The 21,353-nt window shown below is 38.1% G+C and overlaps 2 protein-coding genes across 4 annotated transcripts in view; one reads left to right on the top strand and one right to left on the bottom strand.

Moving 5' to 3' along the window:
- The window catches only part of CENPP (centromere protein P), a 114,527-nt gene that overhangs the window by 45,736 nt on the left and 47,438 nt on the right, over positions 1-21,353 (bottom strand). The window lies entirely within an intron of this gene.
- ASPN (asporin) lies at positions 488-16,616 on the top strand. The gene is made up of 8 exons (XM_058812773.1): positions 488-728; positions 5,941-6,211; positions 7,720-7,832; positions 10,130-10,343; positions 10,722-10,832; positions 13,447-13,540; positions 14,628-14,766; positions 15,368-16,616. Exons 2-8 carry the CDS (start codon positions 5,965-5,967, stop codon positions 15,563-15,565), a joined length of 1,116 nt encoding a protein of 371 aa, XP_058668756.1. The 5' UTR covers positions 488-728; positions 5,941-5,964; the 3' UTR covers positions 15,566-16,616.

The following is a 21,353-nucleotide window of genomic DNA, read 5'->3' as shown; positions in this document are numbered from 1 at the left end:
CTCTATTTTCATTAATAGATATGCTTTATTTCCCACACACAGGGGACAGAAATTAGCTATATTGATAAAAATCTTTAGATCAGTTTACATTCTTGAACCCTTGTACCCAGCCAGATTGCTGCCCTTGAGAGCAGAGCTAAAATTTATACACAGCTACACAATAAAATCCTAATTTTCTAACTTTAGAAAGGTTTGGCAGCCTGCAGGTCACTGCAGGCTACTGGTTTACACTGCCACTGGCTGAAGTTTTATAGCTTTACTCATGTCACACTTTTAAAAGAATAATGGCTAGTGAAATCATAAATAAGTGGGATTCCACAGCAGGAATGACCTGAAATGGACCTCACTGTACTTCCAATGGCCTGATGTCAACTATTATTAAACTACAGGTTTTATAAAGTCTTCCACTAGACGTCTAGAGTTAAGCCAGAAGTTTTGGCTCTAATACAGGCAGTGATGAAAAACATATGAGTGGTAACAAGTCGCCTCAATATCATTCTGCAGTACTAAGATGGGCTAATCTGAAGCAGCACTTTACTCTGGTATCACCCACGGTGCCAGAAGGATCAAGAAGCTTGGAAGTGGATTTTTCTTTCTATATGCTTTGCATTTCACAGAACTCACTCTAGCTTCCTTTTTCCCTGCTTTTTGGTAATATGAAATAACTGGACATAAGGACGTTAGGTGGATTATCCCAGTGCTTCTGGAAGAACTTCCAAACCTGCAAGGTATGTCCAGTTTGAATACCTATTCTATATAAACAGCAGCAGAGAGTTAAGCTGGCAGTCGCTATGTGCAGATTAGTAATATCAGATAATTTAGAATTAGAAATACCATTTTTTACATGGAACATTTGAAAATTTACTTGCTGAAATACTTGTGTGTTTACTACATGTGAGCTGAAAAAACAAATAGAGCTATAGTGAATTATTTAACTGTCAAAGACTTGTCAGAAAAATGTTACAGTTGACCATAACACTTTTTCTCAGTTATAACCATGTATGAAAATCTACTCTACAACAACAACAACAACTCTACAGTAATCACTCAGTGTCAACTTTCTGTAATTTGGTATTCAAGTTGGTGGGGGTTCTTAAGTACATATCAGCAAAGTAATTAAAAACAACCCAGGAAAAATGAACTGTAGATGAACTACAAGCTAAAAATCCTCATAGATCATTCAGTAACAAGAGTCAAGCAGCTCTCCATAAAAAGTAAATACTCTGTAAACACAACCTATTTTATAAACATCCTCTTAATTATTACTGCTCAACTTCAATATTGGGCTATTTCTGTCAACAGACATTTCTGCAGTAATCTTACGAACAAAAAACCTTCCTCCTGTTTTTCTTCAGCAATTTAAGTAAATCAATGGAGTAGATAAAGAGTTAAACATAAACTCCTTTTATTTCTGGATTGGGACAATGACTAATAGAACCAGAACTATTTTTAAATATAGATTTCAAAACACTTATGGTCTTGCCTTTCTTTGGACAAAATCTGTGCACAGAGCAATGATTTGTGTTATTAATGAACACAGGGACTTTTCTTTGCCTCTGCAAAGACCACCACTGGGTCATTTAAGCATTTCCTTTTTAGAAATAATGCCATGGGAAATTTGTCTCTGTACCTCGGTAACAGGAGTGATTTCTAAATATAATTTAGAGTCTTTTCAAGATTTAAAAACTTCATGTATTAACTCCTTCAGTATCATAACTGATAAGACAGCAAAGTCTACAGTGCTGGACTGGTTTGCAGCTGCCAAACAATTCAGAGTTATTTGTTGTTGGGTCTCTTTGTGCCCTCTTCCCACGCTAGCAACACAACTTCTGTTCTCACTGAAAGGGATTTTCTTCCCATAACTCATGTTTGGAATTTTCACGTCACAGAAATATGGGAATTTCCCACATAAAACCTTAAGGCTTTTAATCATCTTAAATTATACTGTGACATCACCTGTATTTAACAATTTATAAATTATAATTAGTAGCATAAAAAGTGCCTGTGTTCCATGTGTAGTTTGGGTATAGATGACCACATTAGTGAGGACAAGTGTGTCCCAAACAACCAGTGTAATGATTTTTGGACAGTTACACACCTCAGGAAAGCACTTAGAGCATCTCTCCATGTGAAGTGCACTCCACATTCAGTCACCTCACCTTGGGGTGGCTCATGTTCCAGGGAGAACATGCTCAAAAGCTTTTTGTCCTCAAGGATAAGAAGGATTGACATAAAGAAGGAACAATGGAGCTTGAATTCACCACAGTCCTTGTCAAACTCATTCTCAATGTTCTGTCTGTTAAAACAAGAATGGACAAAGCCAGGCTTTGTCCAAGTGACAACCAGCTGCTCAGGGATCATTTAACAGAGCACTTAAATCTGCCTAACAGCTTGAATATGTCAGGAATGGCTCCCCCATTGCTCCTCCTTCCTTCTCTTTCCATTTCATGTTCCAGCCCTGTCAACAAGGCTGTTCCACCCTTTCTATTGTGCTGGTTCTTGTACTCCAAAGTGACTCAGTTTCTTCATTTGAAAATAATGATGGAGATTTTTGTTGTTCACATTAGTTTTGTGCTGGTGTGGTGAGTTCAACTAGCTCAGTGAACAGCCTGAGTGGAAGGGCTGGTACCAGAGAGCTGGCAAGGAGCACAGTCAGGCTCAAGTGGCAGCAGAGGACCATGAGCACAGCTGCACCTACACCTTCTGAAACAGTGTTTTATAAAATCTTCATGACAGTATTTTCAGAAAGATCCCTTGGATCTCAGATTTTAGGCTTTCTTTTAATTATCTTATTCTTGAGGTTTAAGCATGCAAAAAGTTTGTATAAGTTCTCTGAGAAGCACTGAAGAGTCAGAGCATTTTTAGTCATATCAGCACCTATTTACTGGGAAGCTCAAAACCTCAGGCAGGGAAGAACCATTCCCACACCTTCATAAAACTCAGTTCTTTAGGATCCATTCCTTGGCATTTCTTTGGCCTGTGCAAACCTGGAGTCAAGCTTGATGATCATTCCTAACTACAAAGCCAATAACAATTTCTTAAGGGCAAGATGAGAAGATGAAGCAAGGACTTGTTTCTTTAAAATGAAAAAAATCCCAACTCAGGTTTCCTTACATAAAGGGACTGTTTTCAATAGATTTAACTCACAGAACTGATATATGTCACCAGTGACACATTTCAACACTACTTTTCTAGAGCTTTGTGAGCAACACATGTTTCTCAAGAGTTCAAATTGGCCACTACTCCAATTGCAGCCTTAATCTTATAATACTTTGAAAGCCTAATTTTTGGCTATGTGGAAGGAAATGTGCAATCCATTTGCTACAGATGCAAGTGTGGGAGCAGATTTTTAGGTTGTTTCATAAGAGAACTTTCTAGCAGCAGATCCAAAAGAACATTTTAGGAACATACATGCAAGTTTATCTTTTAGATCCAGTAAAACTACACAGTCTCTCAGAAATTGAAGTCAGCAGGGACTTGGGAAGTCCATGTCCCAAGACATCATCACACTTGATATCCTGCATATGGAAATGGTGTCTTATCACTGGTGGTCCACAGGGCATTTTGGCACTTGGGACCTAAACTGCCAGGGAAGAACAGAGGGCCAGAGAGCTCAGGTGTGGCAGCCCAGCCATTAAAGCACTTGTCCAAGAAGAAGAAGAACTTGAAAGTCTGAAAGGCTTCCAATTCCTCATCTCTTAACTGATGGTATGACTAAAGTACTGAAGATTTTGGCCTTTTTCTGAAGCTGAAATTGAAGACCGAAAAGGCCAAATATTCCAAAGGTGCACAGCCAGAGATGACAACAATTCTCTCCAAAAAAACAAACAGAGGTTTCACACCTTCTTCCCAACACTGTTTATATCCAAAGAGTCTTTCAAGGACAGGCATTGTAAGGGATTGCAAGAACAACCACAAAATTCTTTCTAGGAGCATTGCAAGAAAACATTACTATGAACACAAAGGAAAATATATGGGAAAAATACATGTGAAGATTCTTTCAAGAGAAAGATCCTTTTACCATCAGTAAAAGTACATGCACTACCTGAATGGGCATGCAACTGAAATATTATGGGAAATATCAAATTTAGCTATATGCTGTTTACCTACAAGATACAAAGTACTTTGTGATTCTGATTTCAGGCATATATTTGGGGGAAAGAAGTTCACTGCATTCTTTTTATGTTATCTGAACACTGTTAGCTTTCTTCTTTTTAAACGCCCTGAAACAGACACAGATATAGAAGCAGCAAGGTATGCAGGATATTTGCATTTAGTGATGTTATGAGTCCCCTCTAATAAACATCAAAATGACTCTGCACAGACAAAAGTTGTATAAACAAAACCTCATTTTGAATAAGCCAAGTCAAACCCTGGTACAAAGCAGAGCACTCCTTTTCCTGCAGTGGAGGACCAATGACAAAATGCCAACATAGAGGCATTTTTCACCTCCAAACAGATCAGCAAGCATTTCATTAGGTGATCAAACAAGAACTGACACCCTTTTAGTATTTCCTTAAAGAGGCCTATAATAGTCTAAATAGAAACATTTTTATAACCAGGACATGCACAATAAAATTTCCTGCAGTCTCTCTTGGTTTGTAGAGAACATTTTTCGCTTCCAAATGACTTCTGGAATTGGGAGTTGAAGGGAAACAATGTCAAGCTGAGAGCTGAATCTACAACATTTTCTCAGAGTTTGTAGCATTTTTGGGAATTCTTACAATCTCCATTCTCCTGTGCACATAGTTCTGTGGGAGCAAGGGAAAAAAAACCCCAACAAACAGAAAAGCCCCTACCTATGTTGAAAAATTCACATACAAAACTACGAGATAGCTTTTCTTCTGGATGTAAATGAAGTCACTGATTTCCACTGACATGGATTTCTAATAGGCAAGTCCTTCCCAGAGAAAAGAGCCCTCCTCAAACAGCATCAAGAAAGAATTGGGTTTGGTCAGTCTAGAAAAGAGAAATTTTGGGGTGACTGAATTGTGGCCTTCCAGTGCCTGAAGGAGCCAACAAGAAAGACAGAGAGAGACTTTTTCCAAGAGTCTGGAGTGACAGGACAGGGGGAATGGCTTCACACTGGCAGGGAATAGGTTTAGACTGGATATTGGGAAGAACTCCTTCCCAGTGAGGGTGGGCAGGCCCTGGCACAGGTGCCCAGAGCAGCTGTGGCTGCCCTTGGATCCCTGGCAGTGCCCAAGGCTGAGCTGGACAGGGCTGGGAACCCCCTGGGACAGTGGAAGGAGTGCCTGCCATGGCAGGGGTGGAATGAGATGAGCTTTAAGGTCCCTTCCCACCAAAAGTGTTCTGAGATTCTACAACTCTGTGAGATGCATTGCATGCAGAGGTGAACTTCTATCAATGTCAATAACAAATGACTGGAACATGGGAAAAGCTCAGGACTGAAAACTTCAGATTAGACTAGGAAGAGTTTAATTAAAGTGTTTAGGGAGTGGAATATTGAGTGTTTAGGAAGTGTCCTGCTGAGTGCATTTTATGCACTGCTAATCAAGTCCTTCCCAATTTCATAATCAATGCACATAGGTTAATATATCCGACTAAAAATATTTTTTCATAGAGAGCAAATAAAAGAAATCATATTCCAAATTCTGGTAAAGTTTACTACAAAAATTCCACTTCAAAGCTTGAAGCAAATGATGATGTTATTTGTAAACAAAAATAAAATACTTTGATATTATATTAATGCCCAATGAATTTAAGTTAATATTATGGGTAATTTTATAGTATTAATTTATATTTAAAGGATTTTTATATCCTTCATATACTAAATGAACCTCAATGTTCACAACAGGCTTTTTTTCAGGACTAGATGGTGTGGTAGTGAATGAAGTAAACAGTTCAATAACTTCATTTGCTGCTCCCTATTCACTGATTCTGGTGTTTGTTTTTTTGTTTGTTTGTTCACTTTCCAAGATTGGTTATCCTGATTAAGAAGATATGAAAGAATACACACTCCTCCTCTTCTTGGCTTTGTGCTCTGCCAAATCTCTCACTGGTCCTTCATATTTTACACTGAAGAACATGATGCTCCAAGATATGGAAGACGACGATGATGATGACGATGACGACAATTCTCTATTTCCAACCACTGAACCCATTCTACCACTGATTCCTTTTGATCTGTTCCCAACGTGCCCCTTTGGATGCCAGTGCTATGTGAGAGTTGTCCATTGCTCTGACCTAGGTAAGAATGAATTTGTGTGTCTGTCCTCCACTGGATTCTCCTTTGGAGGATTTGTCTTTTAAAGGATGAATTATTATGTGGGCACATAAATGGGATGCAAAGTATTCCCTCAGCTGAACTTCCATCAAAGTCAGCACCCCTGGTAACCACTTAGCCAAAGGCAAATGTGCTCCTGTCAGTGATGCAGGTACATCCCAGTCCCTAAAAGTGAGTTCATTATTAATTGTGGCAATTTCAATTATTGCTCACTGAAGTTTTCCTATCATTCAAGGCAGCCAAAGGACTGTGCTCCCACCACCAGCACAGTGACAATGACATTTGTCCTCATCACAGCCCTGCCACCTTCCTGAGCTTCATCCTGGACTCTCATGTCTTAGAAACAGTCTCCATACATAAATTGCTGGGGTTTTAAAAATGTGTTATTATTAGGGAATCAGAAACTTTTGGTGACAGCAGCAAACTGTGGTTAATGTATCTGGTCTACAGATTTCAAACCACTTCACATGAGTTCACACATAGAAAAATCCCACATTAGTACACTTCAGCTTTAGATAACTGCAATCTATTAATTAGAGAATAATTGTTAATAAATTGGACAGCATTTAGCATTTAATGCATCAGCATTTCCACTCAAAAGAAAGTTACTGTCCCTGTTGAGCCTTTTCTGCTGATTCAGGATCTCAGATGGCCTGAACTGCAGTGGTTTGTAACTGAACAGAAAACTGGGATGGGGGAATAATGCTACTGGTACTGATTTATGTTAATGATCTATGGTACTTGTAATGTGTTATGTTAATGACTTCTGGTACTGATTTGTGTTAATGGTTTCTGGTACTGGTACTGATTTGTGTTAATGGTTTCTGGTACTGGTACTGCTTTGTGTTAATGGTTTCTGGTACTGGTTTTGATTTGTGTTAATGACTGCTGGTACTGGTACTGATTTATGTTAATGACTACTGGTACTGAAGCACTGGCAGTGGAGACGCCCCTCTGCCCACACCAAGAACAGGCTTCTCAGCCCTGCCATGACCTGAATGAACCCTCAGCAGCTGCCCCAGTGCCATGGACAGGGCAGGGCAGAGGCCCAAAGGAGCACTAAGCAGAGACCCCTGAATCCACAGCCCTGCTCCTCAACAGGGAACCACTGCCCTGGATTCCTGAGGGATCCTTTCTCCAGACACTAAACAGTTGCTCTGTAGGACAATCCATGCTCTGAGGATTATTTCACAGATGCAAAGAGTCCACAGTGAGCAGTCCCCATTAAGCTTTCATGGTCAGGGGCAGAAGCAATTGCTCCCAAAACCATGCACACGTTTGTGGTACATTCTTACATCTTTAGATTTTCCCACTATCAAAAATTCACTTCTACCCTTTGCTTTACGGCTGCTCATATTTTCTTCCCCACCATATTCATTAACAATCTTATTGTGTTTTGATGTTTGGCAGTTAATTTCTTTGGACTTAAGCACAGCACATGATGTTTCTGTTTATGTCACATACTCATGTAGGTTTGACATCAATTCCTCGCAACATCCCACCAGATACTCGGATGATTGATCTTCAGAACAACAAAATCAAAGAGGTCAAGGAGAACGATCTCCAAGGACTCACATCACTTTATGTAAGCTTGCTATTTCCCAAGTTTCCCAGTTAAAATATAAATGTTATTTTCTTTTCCAATCATATAGATTTAAGAAGTCTAATGCCTGCATATTTGAGAGCTTCCACATAGTAAGAAGCAAATACTTTGAGTTGTAAAAGCTACTTTCTACAACACTCAGAAAATAGATCTAACCAAAAAGATTCTCAAGAATTTTCAGTTCTTAGCATGCACAGAAACATTCCCTACATTTCAAAGGCTGCAAGGCAAGTTCCCCTTTTTATCTGCTTAGATGGAAAATAGCAGAAAGAATTTAACCACATTTTCTGAGGGTATTTTCAAAAGAACAGAACATACAGCTAACTCATACAGCACTGAAACAAAAGATACAAATCCAGCTGACCTGAACAGAAAACAGAAAAAAACTGAATTACTGGAAAAGTCAGGGGTTTTACCCCTAATTTGTTACCATGCTCAATTATGCATGTGGTGACAGGCTTTGAAACAAATATCCCTGGCAACTGATAAATCTAGATGTTTACAGTATGCAATAATCCCTTTTGATGATGAAAGGAAATGAGAGTCCCAGAGGGCTGGGAAGTAGATTAATTCTGCTTTAGAATATTTATTTCTATTGGATGTCACCACAGATCCAGTATCCAGATCTAGTTCCACTAACAAATACTGACCATTTAAAATTTTTCTCTCTAAAACCCAAATCTGTTCCATAACTGACAGCAAATTAAGTACATTCTATTCTCCCTTAGAAAGACACAAGACACACAAACTAACATAAGGACTGCTCCCAACACAGTAGGAAGGAATTCTCCCCTGTGAGGGTGGGCAGGCCCTGGCACAGGTTCCCAGAGCAGCTGTGGCTGCCCCTGCATCCCTGGCAGTGCCCAAGGCCAGGCTGGATGGGGCTTGGAGCACCCTGGGATAGTGGGAGGTGTCCCCACCCATGGCAGAGGTGGCACTGGATGGATTTAAGATCTTTGCCAACCCAAAATCATTCTGTGATTCTATAAAACAAATCCTTTCATTCATATTTGGTTTCTGAGCAAGATCTGAAAATTTACAAGATCTAAGTGTTTATGAATGAGTTTGTTAATTATTATGGCCTAGGACAGGACAGAAAAACCAGGAACTCTATAAATTCAGAGTTGGCAACAAAGCATTTCCTATTCTCTTGTGTCTGGGTGCAGAATGGTCTCAGCAGCAAGCAAAAGGTAACTGCACAAACTGTGGTTTATATTCTGTGTAAAAGACCTAAGAGTCTCTTATCTCCAATGACTGAGAAAGCCACTGGAATCCATCAGCAATCACATTAAAGACCAGAGTCACCACTTTTGTAATTTTTGTGAATTATGTGATAGCTGAGCACACCAAGCTGATTTGCTTTTCCTCCTCGGTTCATTTGTGGCAAGGCCAAACAACATTTTCACTGAGAGCAAAGTTTACTTTGTACAACTTGGCTCAGTCCTGGAATCTGCTTAGCAAAGGCACAGATGGCAACTTGGATTAGGAAGGAGCATTTCCTGTTTATTTCCTTGAGCTAACCTCATTTTTTTCTGGGGAAAAAATAAATCTTGTTTGCTCTACGTTTTCCCCCACACAATTCCTAAGAAGAGATGACTCCAAGAAATAAAAAAGGAACAGAAATTAATAGCTTAAGTATGGAAATGCAGAGATGTGACTTGACATGCAGAATCATTTCAGATAGTGTGTATTTTCCTGTCTGTAGTAACTCATTACAAGCTCTCTGATAACACATAGCAATGAGGTAGAAGCTGCTGCCAAAAGATTCATGTACTGTATAGAAGAGAGACACTGAAGTTCACAGGAGCTGGAAAAGCCAAATAAAACAAATTCATGTGTCATATAAAGATTCTAACATCTAAGAAACTCAGATTAAAAAAAAACTTCACTTTTACTTTGCAGCATTATGTTAAAATAAAAGATGAGATTCTGAGTTTTAAGAATCTGTCTGCATTAAGGAACAATAGCAGTGAGGTATATAAGCCCATACAATCCCACTAAATATTTGAATACAAACATATTGTTTTGCCAGTTCTCATGATTCATTGGCACCTTGGCAGCTCTACCTTCAGGTTAATGATCCAGGTTGTTCTTTGTTTTTCATAATCAACTGAAATGCCCAAAGCATCTACAAAGTGCTGAAGTTTGGTAGGATGGAAAAATAAAATAGTTTAAACACTTAATTGCTAGATTACATTTCAAATTCATGCCTTCAAAGTCATAGTCATAACAGTCCTGGATAAATAAAGCTTTCTAATTGCTCTTTCCATCTCTCCTAGGCACTGGCTTTGAACAACAATAAAATTTACAAGATCCATCCCAAGGCCTTTCAACCAACAAAGAGGCTACGACGACTGTACTTGTCCCACAACCAACTGACAGAGATTCCAACAAATCTGCCCAGAACTCTGGTAGAGCTCAGAATTCATGCTAATAAGGTTAAGAAAATCCCCAAGGATGTATTTAAAGGAATGAAGTCTCTACATGTTTTAGGTAAGCCTGATTAAGCAGAACAGAAAATTTCTTTACCAAAGATGGAGCATATTATACATCATTTCCATTCAAACATTTCCCCAAGGCACAGCTTCCTCTTAAAGAGATATCCATGCTGTGGGAATACCCTCCACAATTTAGTTTCTATGTGAAGTTGCTGCAAAGGTTAAATTTTGGATAATCCTGCAAGCCAAGTAACACAGCCTAAATTCCCTGAGAGCTGAGACACCCCTCAGAACACACAATCAAAGCTAAACATTAATGAGTGCTTGGAATATCAGAGATCAAAAATAAATTTAAATCAGCTCTTCATAACTTAGTCGAACCTACAAAAAAATTCCTATGCCATAAATGTTTTTCCTTTTCCCCCTTGGGCAGAAATGAGTGCAAATCCTCTTAACAATGATGGAATTGAGCCAGGGGCATTTGAAGGGGTGAATATCTACCACATACGAATTGCAGAGGCCAAGTTAACTTCAATTCCTAAAGGTAGGTCTGCTTTCCCTTTTCTAATTTACTTACACCAGCACACTCCTTAATAAAACGCTTTAACATCTGAAGGATTATTAAATTCATAAATTCTTTTCTATCCTCATTACTACCAGACCACCTTCTACCTTTTCTTTTTGAACTTTATATCCAATTCCCCATCCCAGAAGAGTTTATGCACAAACAGCACAAACACAGTGCAGTGCACACCCTCTCCCACCTTCTCCCTGTCAGCACATCCACTCCTCTCACAGAATGTCCACACACTTGTCTTAGGAGTAACAATACAAAGAAATTCTTAATTTGATGTCACTTCACATCTTTCACATGTCAGCCTCTCAAAAATCCTCACAGAGAAAGGATAAACTCCCTGATATTTGATCAGGGATATAAGGGACGCAAAATTCCTTTACAGATTTAAAATGTAACCCCAAAATTTCTAAATTTACTTTTGAATATTTCACATCACACTGAACCTCAAATACAATGTTCAATGTAGTTTTGCTAAGTAAAACTTAATATTTAATTAAATTTGCCATATACAAAATACAACATAAATACAAAATCAAATCACTTTTCCATGTAAAAAAACCCCAACCTTGAAATTTGGAGATAAAACTAAATTAAACCACTAATTTGATGAATTGCTGACCTCCACACACTCAAATGTAGCATAAAAGAGTTCAGTACAACATTCCATCTGCTTTTTCTGCAGGTCAGCGTGGTATTGAACCAAACTCTCATGATTTTCAACCACTCAAAATTACCAGCTAAGAAAACAAGGAAGGAAACAAAGCAAAACACTGTGTTCTGTGCTCTAACTCCCAGGGAAACAATGTTGGCCCCTGTATTTATTTCTGATCATTCAGATAAAGAACTTGCTTCTTATTAATCTCTTCCTGTATATATGCATATATATACATACACACATATATGTGTATATATATAGATGCATATATATCCACACGTATATATGCATACGTATATGCATATACATATACACGTGCATATATATGTGTACATATAGATATACAGGAGAGACAAAGAGAACAAAAAAAACCTTGTAGAAGAGAACACTAAAAAACCCTCAACAATAATCAAAACCAACTCACCCCAACTGTTCAGATAACTTTAAAATCAGAAGGTCTCTGTCTGCCTAACAAAAAAACCCGAAAAAACAAAACCCATCTAATATAAGCTCCTGTCACTTAGCACAAAAAACATCCCAATGTAAAATGATTCCAGTTTTGTCTTTGTTAGAGAGAAATCTCCTATAAAGACATACAGCACGAGATCCAAAATGCGGTGTCAGATACATAAACAAACCAAACCAAACATGATTTCATGGTGAACTCCTTCGCCACAAATGCAAGCTGAGTTTGCAGATGCTTCTCTCTGCAAATGCTACAATGGCACAAAGGTTTAAAAAAATGTAGTTTATAAAAGGTACTAAAAATGTGCAGTGGACAGGTGGGTGGCCTTCCTCTGGATATTGTCACTCAGGCACCCGGAACTGCGGGCTGGAACGCAAACTGGAGCGGAGCCCAAACAAATAAACTTTATTGCAAGGGGAATAAAGGCAGGCTGGGAGCAGCCCCGTCCCTGCAGAGCCGGGAGCAGCGCTCCTGTATTGCAAATAGAATAAAGGGATAAAGGATAAAGGCAGGCTGGGAGCAGCCCCATCCCTGCAGAGCCGGGAGCTCCGGCAGCCCCCGAGGGCAGCGGGACCCGCTCGGTGCCGGGGCCATCCCCACCGAGGCTCGGGTAACTGAGCCCAGCACCAGCAAACAAATCCAGCCTGGGATGAGCTGCCCTTGCCCTCGCTAAGAGGATGTTGTGGAAAGATTCGCCACCTCCTGGTCCACCAGTCTGGATTTGGAATTTTGGAAATGCAAGAGTAAATACTCTGGCATGGGAAAGAGCTATCAAATAGCACAGTTCTGCTTAGAGTACTCCAAAACCTTTCCTTCCAGTCACATCCTAGCAGCTGTAACAGCACAACTGCTACATCATGTAGAAAAAAAAAATTACAGATCTTCAAAAAACTGTCCCTGGTTCCACAGCCTTTCACTACAGACTCTGAGATAAATGCACAAATCACAGGATCAACATCTTTGACAATGTAACCATGAGAGTTGTTATCAAGGAAGCCAGAAAAAGTACCAAATTTTGGAACTCTTATATCTCTTAATTAGCATATGCTTTTCCACAGCTTATTTTTTGAAAAGTTATTATTTAAACCAAATTATATAGGTGATTTTCTTAATTAACATACTTATATGTAATATAATTACATTATGTATAATTTTATATATAGGTAATATATTTTATATATATGTAATACATACTATAGATATTACATGTATACATATATTACACATATACATATATATGTGTATATATGTAATATATACATATATATGCATACATATTATACATATATACATATATGTAATATAATGTACGCCATTATATCTAATACAGATTTCTTTGATGCAGACAACCACCCCAAGATTCTTCTATTGGATTCTTCTAACCCAATTCTAAACACAAAGGAAATAAGATTTTGGATAAGTTGACTTGTTTTTTTCACACTGTGCATTTTTTTCATCAGGTTTGCCCTCCAGTCTTCTGGAGCTTCACTTAGATGACAATAAGATCACAGGAATTGAAGTTGAGGATTTTAACCGCTACAAAGACCTACAAAGGTAAAATTCCCAGGCTGAATCCTTTTATTTGCTAAAATGTCATGCCCAGCAAGATCTCATTTTTGATACTTCTCTTGTTAATGAGAGAAAAAAGAATAAAAATTGTAGGTGTTTTGTTAAGAATTGCTCTAAATAAGACCCAACTTTAAAACCCAAACACACCCCCAAAGCCCCACATAAGTCTTGTTATTACATGTTTTGCCAACAGTCTGCAACAGAAACATAGAATAAGAACAAAATTAACTATCCTAAGTTCTTCTAATTCTTAAAAAATTACTCTTGTAAATACAGCAGTTGGTGAAGGAAACAACAGCTTTCAAATGCAATGAGGTTTAAAGAAAAATCTGTGTTTCTGAGGAATGTATCACTGAAATAGGAGAGACGGAAGTTCTCTCTGTAAAGCTCAGTTAAGAACTCTGAAAATATGGCTGAGCAGGACTGGATTTGGTAACAGAAATTACTGAACTGCCTTTAGATACCAAATTCAGCTTCTGAAGCAATCAGGAAAGAATGGAGAAAAAGGAGATGGCAGGATGGGCAGAAAGAGCAATTCTGAATGACCTGAGGCTAGAGAAAAAAATAGAAGGAAAATCTGGAAATAGGAAAGAAGGTAGTCCTGCTTAGTAAAAAACCTTTATATTTTAAAAATGGGCTACACATTAAAACCACCTTTCTAGACAAGACTTGCTATTTGGCTATTTATTAGAACTTATTACTTATTTATTAGAACTTATTACTACACTTTGCAGCAGTACTACTTGGTAAAATGATATGATTAACCTCACAAGCAGCTTGATGTTTATAATTGAAATACTTGCCGCTATAATTACAAAAACTGCATGCAAAACTGAACATTTGCTTACATCAGATAACTGATAACTGCTTTAAGCCAATCTTTAAGTGGAGTTCAAATTACGTTAGGTCAATGGTGATTTTTTCTTATCAAAGAGAAGATTTCATCATGTTTTTACAGTTCCTTTCTCCCCCTGTATTTACTCCTGTGTATTTCAATCTTAAAAAAAAGCTCTTCAATGCTGTTGTGAATCTCAATTAGTCTTTAATTAAATGTTCCTTGTACTATTTCTAGGCTAGGCCTTGGCAATAATAAAATCAAAGACGTGGAAAATGGAAGTTTTGCCAACATCCCAAGTATACGCGAAATCCACCTGGAAAAAAACAAGCTGAAGAAGGTTCCTCCTGGATTACCTGAACTGAAATATCTGCAGGTCAGACACTGAACTTATCAGACAGCTCTGGGAGTTCTGAGTTGTTTGGCTTTCCCACTGTCACACTGATTAGGTCACAATCAAAAAGCACAATTAATTGACACATATTTTTGCCATGACTCTCCTACTAAGAGAGCCAGAAATCATAAAAGTTTATTAAAGAAATAAACAAAATCAAATTGCAGGAACATTTCCTAGGAAAAAAAAAAAGGACAAGAAACTGCTACACCCAAAAAATATTTCCAGAAATGAGAATTTAATACTACTATATTCTTCATTGTAATCAAGAATTATAGTTTTTACTACCTCATTATAATTCTTACTACAAGAGAATATAAAGTTGCATTTTAGAACCAAATTCTGTAAGAATAGAGTCCAATTCTTCTAAAAACACACAAAATGCCATATGACTTCTTTTTGTGGGAGAGACTGGGGCAGAAGGAAGACTTTTTAAAAAAGATTTAATCTAAGTGTTAAGGTCTTATAACTCTCAAGGTCTGCATGGAACTGATGTTTTAGCAAACCTCAGTCACCTACACGCTAAGGAATATTTTTCCCACTTTCATTCAACTCCAGTATTTTTCTGTTCCTACTGCTGCAGGTGGTTTTCCTCCATTCCAACCACATTGCCAAGCTGGGAGTGAACGATTTCTGTCCCACAGGACGGAGGAAGAAGAAAGCTCTGTACAGCGGCATCAGCCTCTTCAACAACCCCGTCAAGTACTGGGAGGTGCAGCCTTCCACCTTCCGCTGCATCTTAGCCAGGAACAGTGTCCAGCTTGGCAACTTCCTCAAGTGAGACTCAAGTTGGTCGTTTCAAAAAGCAACTCGTCCAAATCAGTTTTACAATACTTGAAATTTGCAGGAAAATGCGGATTTTACGCTATTTAACCGTTTACAAAGTATTTGCTATTTCAGAGGTAATTAATTAGAAACAATATGTTAAGTAGGATCTGTTGTAGTATTTGACAATGTTCAATCTACATTTGAATAATTTAAACAAAAGTTTTGATAGCTTACAGAAGGACTCTTAGAAGTGGAACTGGAAACTGTATTTGATGTTTCCTATTATAGATGTTCAATGCCTGCCTTAAATCACATCATTTGGACATATTCTTTCTTTCAAATAAATCCTAAAAATCATGTGGAAGTGACTTTTTCCACAGTTAGGAAACAGAGACCTAGATTCTCTCCCAGAAAGTGTTGTAAGAAAAGTTGCAAAACCAAAAATTACCAGACTTCAAGGGCAATTCCTTGTGCCACTTTTGATAATGAGCAGAGATGCAATAAAAAGCTACAATATTGTCAGGTAGTTGTCTCTAAGCTAGAATATATTCTTACAATCTTTTAAGTGAGATAAAGACAAGTTTCATGTCGAGAACAGATGAAAAGTCTTTAAAAGCTGTTGGCAATTTTTCCTTTCAACTTCAAGAAGAAAATGTCCTTCGATGTTTTGCTATTGATAGAATTGGATGCAGTCTGAACATTAAAAGTAGGATTCAAGATTTATGATATGCTTCAAGCTTAATAGGAATGACTATTAAACTCCCTTTAGCCAGCACAAACATTTTTCTTTTATCTATAACAACTGTAATAGTGTTTTTCATTTTATTCTTTTCCTCTTTATATTTTGATATCACACGGGTTAAGGATCTCTCCTTAATGGAATTCCCTTACAATTGCCAAAACCAAGCAGCTGGAACTTGCCTGCCCTGCCTTCCTGTGCAGGGCAGCACACAGAACTCTCAATTCTGACAGTACTGTATCAAATGGATATTTTAGATATCTATTTAGTGTATATTTGCTATTGGGATTCAAAATAAATTAAATAAACTTACAGAATACCTGCACGTGTTTCCTTTATTACGTGGTTGCTCATGTCAAAATGTTCTGAGATTCTAACCAAGCATCTTTGTGACTCTTCTCTAGACACTTCCTCTAGTGCTCCTTTTTCCAAGCCGACAGAGCTTACAGGAAATTAATTGCTGCTGATTTGCAAAGTTCAAAATCCAACACTTTGGGAAATGGCACACACTTGTAGAAGAAAATACTACACAGAACTCAATTCCCAATCTCTCAGCCCTCCTACCATCCTCCCAAGTACACTACACAATTAGCATCAAGTCTGAGTTCTTTTCATCTGCTGTATCTCCTGGTAGTTAATATTTTGTTAGCATCACTCTGCTCATGAGAGAAACTATGTGAAGAGAGGAGGCAGAGCAGACCTGGGAGGCTTTTACTGAAGAACAATATTTGCAAATAGAAATTCTGTAACACACTTCAAAGCAAAACAAAATCAAAAGACTAAACAGAACACAAAATTGAAATCTGCTGATGACCGCGCATCTTTCTATTCCTGGCTTCTGGAGATGTTTCTAAGGAGTGCATTTCCTAGCAAACATCAACATTCCCTTAGGGAGAGACTCCCCTGCCTTACAGTACCATAAACAACTCCTAACTCCATGCAATGTTAGTAAATACAACAGATAACTGAAAAATCATTACATTTTTATGAATCACTGGTTGATATCCTGCTGTACTGGTTACATCATTTCAGCAATGTCAACATCAGCAGAAAAGCTGATTTCAATCTGTAGCTTAACTGAAAGAACAAACAATATTGTATAGTAGATTTTTCTACACTAATTCACTGGTAAGGTTTAAAAGGAAGCACAGAGAATGCAAACAATTCCTTATATAATCAGGGTTAATGCAATGGACAACAGGAACCCTCATGCTCTCTAAGCCTATGAATTCTGTACAGGTATTTGTGTAAGAATTTCACCAAATTTAAGTCTGCTACTGAACTCCTACTATAATGGAAAAGCTTTGAAAAAATATAGTAAAGTCCTAAGTCCATACAGTCTTGATCTTGTCCTTCCAGAGCCTTAAAAACTCTCTTGCCTTCTCACTCCTTCCTCTGGCTGTGCATCCAGACTTAGAAACCTCTTTCTCCAGTCAGCACCCATAGATTCATAGAACATTCACAGAAATAGCTGCAGCACTACTTTTGAAGAAACTACCTCTACCCTCACTCTTAATAAATAATCTCCAAACGATTTTATCAACTGCTTAGGTTTGCACTATCTTCTGGGCAAATTCAGCCAGCTTAGAAGCTTAAAAAAACTTCATCTGTGACTTAAAAACCACTGAAAATTTTGCATTACAACAGGGAAGCATCAAATGGTTCATTGTAACAATTTCCTGTAGATTTTATTTTTAATTAATTTCCTAGATCACCTCAAATTGATAGGATGCCTTTCACTTAAAAGGAAAAAAGACTATGCTCAATGACCCTCTACTATTTTCAGATATCATTCTTCAGCTGGCATTTGTGGTAATAATAATTAATAACTTCCACACCTTGCATCTTTGGCCTGCTTTAACACAGACAGGTGGATTTGTCAGGCACACAAGCATTATGATATAAAATGCACCTTACACAGTTTCAGCCATGGTTTCTGAACATGGACAAAAATGTAATTAACAGAATATTAATTAACTGATGATACCACACTGGTGTTCAACGATCTTCCCACAGAACAAGGCATTTCAGTATTGGCAGATAGGAAGAAAATCTGTCAAGAAATCAATTCCACATTTACATTCTCTACAAATGTTACTGGAAAAGGAAAGGGAGAAAGAGAAACTTGATATAAATCCTTCTCATTACTTATTCCTTGTACAACTATCTACATTTGTCTAATTAAAAAAAAAATTTATTCCATCTAAGATTTTCAAACTTTAAAGGACTTCTCTACTCTGAAAATCTGCCAGGTCCCTACACAACAGTTAACAAATTTCACCAGAGGGTGGCAGCCTGCTGCTAGGAATAGAAGGAAAAATCATTCTAAAGAATGAATGACAAAGACTGTCAGAGCACTGGAAGAGCCCAGTAAACCTCACAAACATTGATTAAGTAGAGGGGCCCGTTTGAGTACTAAAGTACTGCTGCTAAACCCTATTCTACCCTTAAATTACCAAGGGATGAAATAGTCTCATTTTTCCAAGTCTTCTCCCCATCCCTTTTCCCAATATCAACCTTCTTAATGCAGCACTTCAAACACAGCAATACAAAGACTATTGCAGCATTAGTAGACAAAGAGAAGCAAACTTCATAAGGTACAAAAGCTTAAAGAAGATACTACTAAATCATTATTTCAACTTCCACCATTAGCTGTGGCAAATATACACAATATAAATCAAAACATACCTTCAATAAAACAAATTTTCTTTCCTATGATCCAGGTGCTTTCTCCTGCTGCTAGACTGAGTTAAAGAAGGTGAAGGTTTATTTTATTTCCTTTTTCCAGTATTAATAGTGTCTTCCTACTCTGCCCAGGATGAAGCCTGCAGGAATTCAGTGTATCAGACAAGCTGGCTAGAAGTGTCAGGAAGGATGGACAGAAAAGGAGCACAGCTTTTGGATCTCACTGCCTGGTCTTAAGAACAAAGAGTTGCAAATTCCTAAAGGCACAGTGAAGTTTGGGTGGATGAGCAGGCAGTGAGGTGGACAGACATGGGCTGGAGGGCAGCGAGCACAGAGAGGCACGAGGTGAATTCCAGCTGGAGGTCAGGAAGTGCCAGGGGTCAGTGCTGGCTCCAGCTCTGCTCCCAGGCTCCATCATCCATCTGCCTGACAGGGCAGAGCACCCTCACAAGGTCACTGCTGACTGATACGTGACTCTCTGGGGTTATGCTGCTGGAGAAATGGCCAGCAGTGTAGTTCAGTTTAGGGAAGCCCAAAATCTTGTCCCTGGTGAGGAATAACCCCCTGCACTGGTGGCTGATGGCTGACCTGGACAGCAGCTTTTCAGGAAAGGATCTGTGGGTCCCGCTGGACAAACTGAACATGAGCCAGCAATGTGTCCTTGTGGAAGGATGGCTCCCTGTGAAAAGTGTATATTGTATGTCTCTATGCAGATATTTACCATATGTATTTTGATGTATTGATCAGTAGTGCTGTATTAACATTTTAATAATATGACAAATGTAGTCTTGTAGTTAAAAGGTAACTTTTGTAGTTAAAATAAGAACTGTGTTAGTGGGATTTTTTTAAGAAAGGAATGAGGGACTCACACCAGATAGCAGCCCCAAGACACTTAAATCTTTCAGAGAAAGAGAATTTACTGTCCTTTTGTCAAAGAAACAAACTTCCCATCTCAAGGGTGCTGTTATGATTAAAAGGAAGAAGCTGACACTGAACAGATAGAATCCTGTATTTGAATGGAATTTATGCATCACATATGAAATGTATGAATATGCAAAAGGCTGTTGTTTTTAAGGGTTAATCCTCTGTTAATGGGGGTCCTTTCTCAGGCTCATGCTGCCCAGAAAAGGTACCTGGATGTCTGTAACTCTTTGTCTCTATTGTCTCATATTGTCCTAATTCAAATTGTCCAAATTATTATTACTCTTATTGTATTACTATTTATATAACCATTTTATTACTATTAAACTTTTAAAATTGTAAAAGCAAGTGATTGGCATTTTTCACACTCCCAGTATCCTGGGCTGCTTTAAAGGAATAAGGACAACTCCTCATTCCCAGTGTGGCTGTCACTAAGTTATCGTTTGTCTGGAGTCCTATGGATTTGAGTGGTGCAAGCCTCAGTCCCTGCAGCTGCTCTCCAGCTCACACCACAGCACCTCTGTGCTGCCGAAGGCCAGAGCTGTGTGTGCCAAGGGGTCACTCACAGCTCTGTCCTCTCCTGCCTTCCATCTGCTCCTAAGCAGGATTTGGAACTGTCCCTTCCCAGCTGAAGGACCTCTCTGGAGCACTTTCCTCTGCCCAGCTGCTATTTTCCACAAATTAATAACAAGCACATAAATATTTCTCTCTATCCTGTGTCAAAATTGGTTATAATTGGTAGTAAGGATTAAAAGATACTGAGTGAAATAAGTGACAAAGATAAAAGGTTATTTTCTTTAAAAAAAAAAAATCAAGAAGGGAAAGTTTGGCTATTTTAAACAGAATGGAAATTTCCAGAATGTTTCATGAGTATCCCATTAGGAATTCCTGCACCTGCATTTTTCAAAAGTGAGTGAAATGACTCAGACCAGAGCAGTTGAAAAATGTAAACTAAGAAGTGCAATTTTTAACCCTTCATATCTGTTTGCTAAAGCAGCAAAATCTCAGGTACCTAAACCAGGTTGTGCATAGAAAATCAGATATGACTTCACTGTTAAGCAACTTCAGAATAATTTACTATAATCTCAAAAATCATTTACCATGTCCTAAAAAGAAACTGCTGTTATCTCTTGAAGATACTCCATATTCATTCCATTGCCATTTAAAATATTGCACTATTTATCCAGAAAAACTATGGTACACTGCAACAGACCAAATAAATATTAATATTTTCATTTCATTTTGATGAGAATTTAACAGCAGCATGATAATAAAAGCAGTACTAAACTAAAAATAATGAAATTGTGTTCTGAAGGCTCTATTATTTTTCCTCATTCTCTATGTTTAGAATTTAACATTGCTTCTTGGGCTTGTGTTGGGACTTTTTCCCTCCTTTCTGGGGAGACCAGAGACTTGAGAACAAAGCTGCTAATAGGAAACATATGGAAAAGTTCTG

Source organism: Ammospiza caudacuta, chromosome 12 (genome assembly GCF_027887145.1).
Source record: "Ammospiza caudacuta isolate bAmmCau1 chromosome 12, bAmmCau1.pri, whole genome shotgun sequence".
Taxonomy (NCBI): domain Eukaryota; kingdom Metazoa; phylum Chordata; class Aves; order Passeriformes; family Passerellidae; genus Ammospiza; species Ammospiza caudacuta.
Note: the sequence above shows the minus strand (reverse complement) of the source record. Positions and strands in the feature narration are given on the sequence as shown.

Excerpts from the sequence above, each read along its gene's own strand:
- ASPN (XM_058812773.1), top strand. The coding sequence starts at position 5,965 with ATGAAAGAATACACACTCCTCCTCTTCTTGGCTTTGTGCTCTGCCAAA. Across the intron at positions 6,212-7,719 it reads TGTCCATTGCTCTGACCTAG|GTTTGACATCAATTCCTCGC; the intron begins GTAAGAATGAAT and ends ATACTCATGTAG. Across the intron at positions 14,767-15,367 it reads CTGAACTGAAATATCTGCAG|GTGGTTTTCCTCCATTCCAA; the intron begins GTCAGACACTGA and ends CTACTGCTGCAG.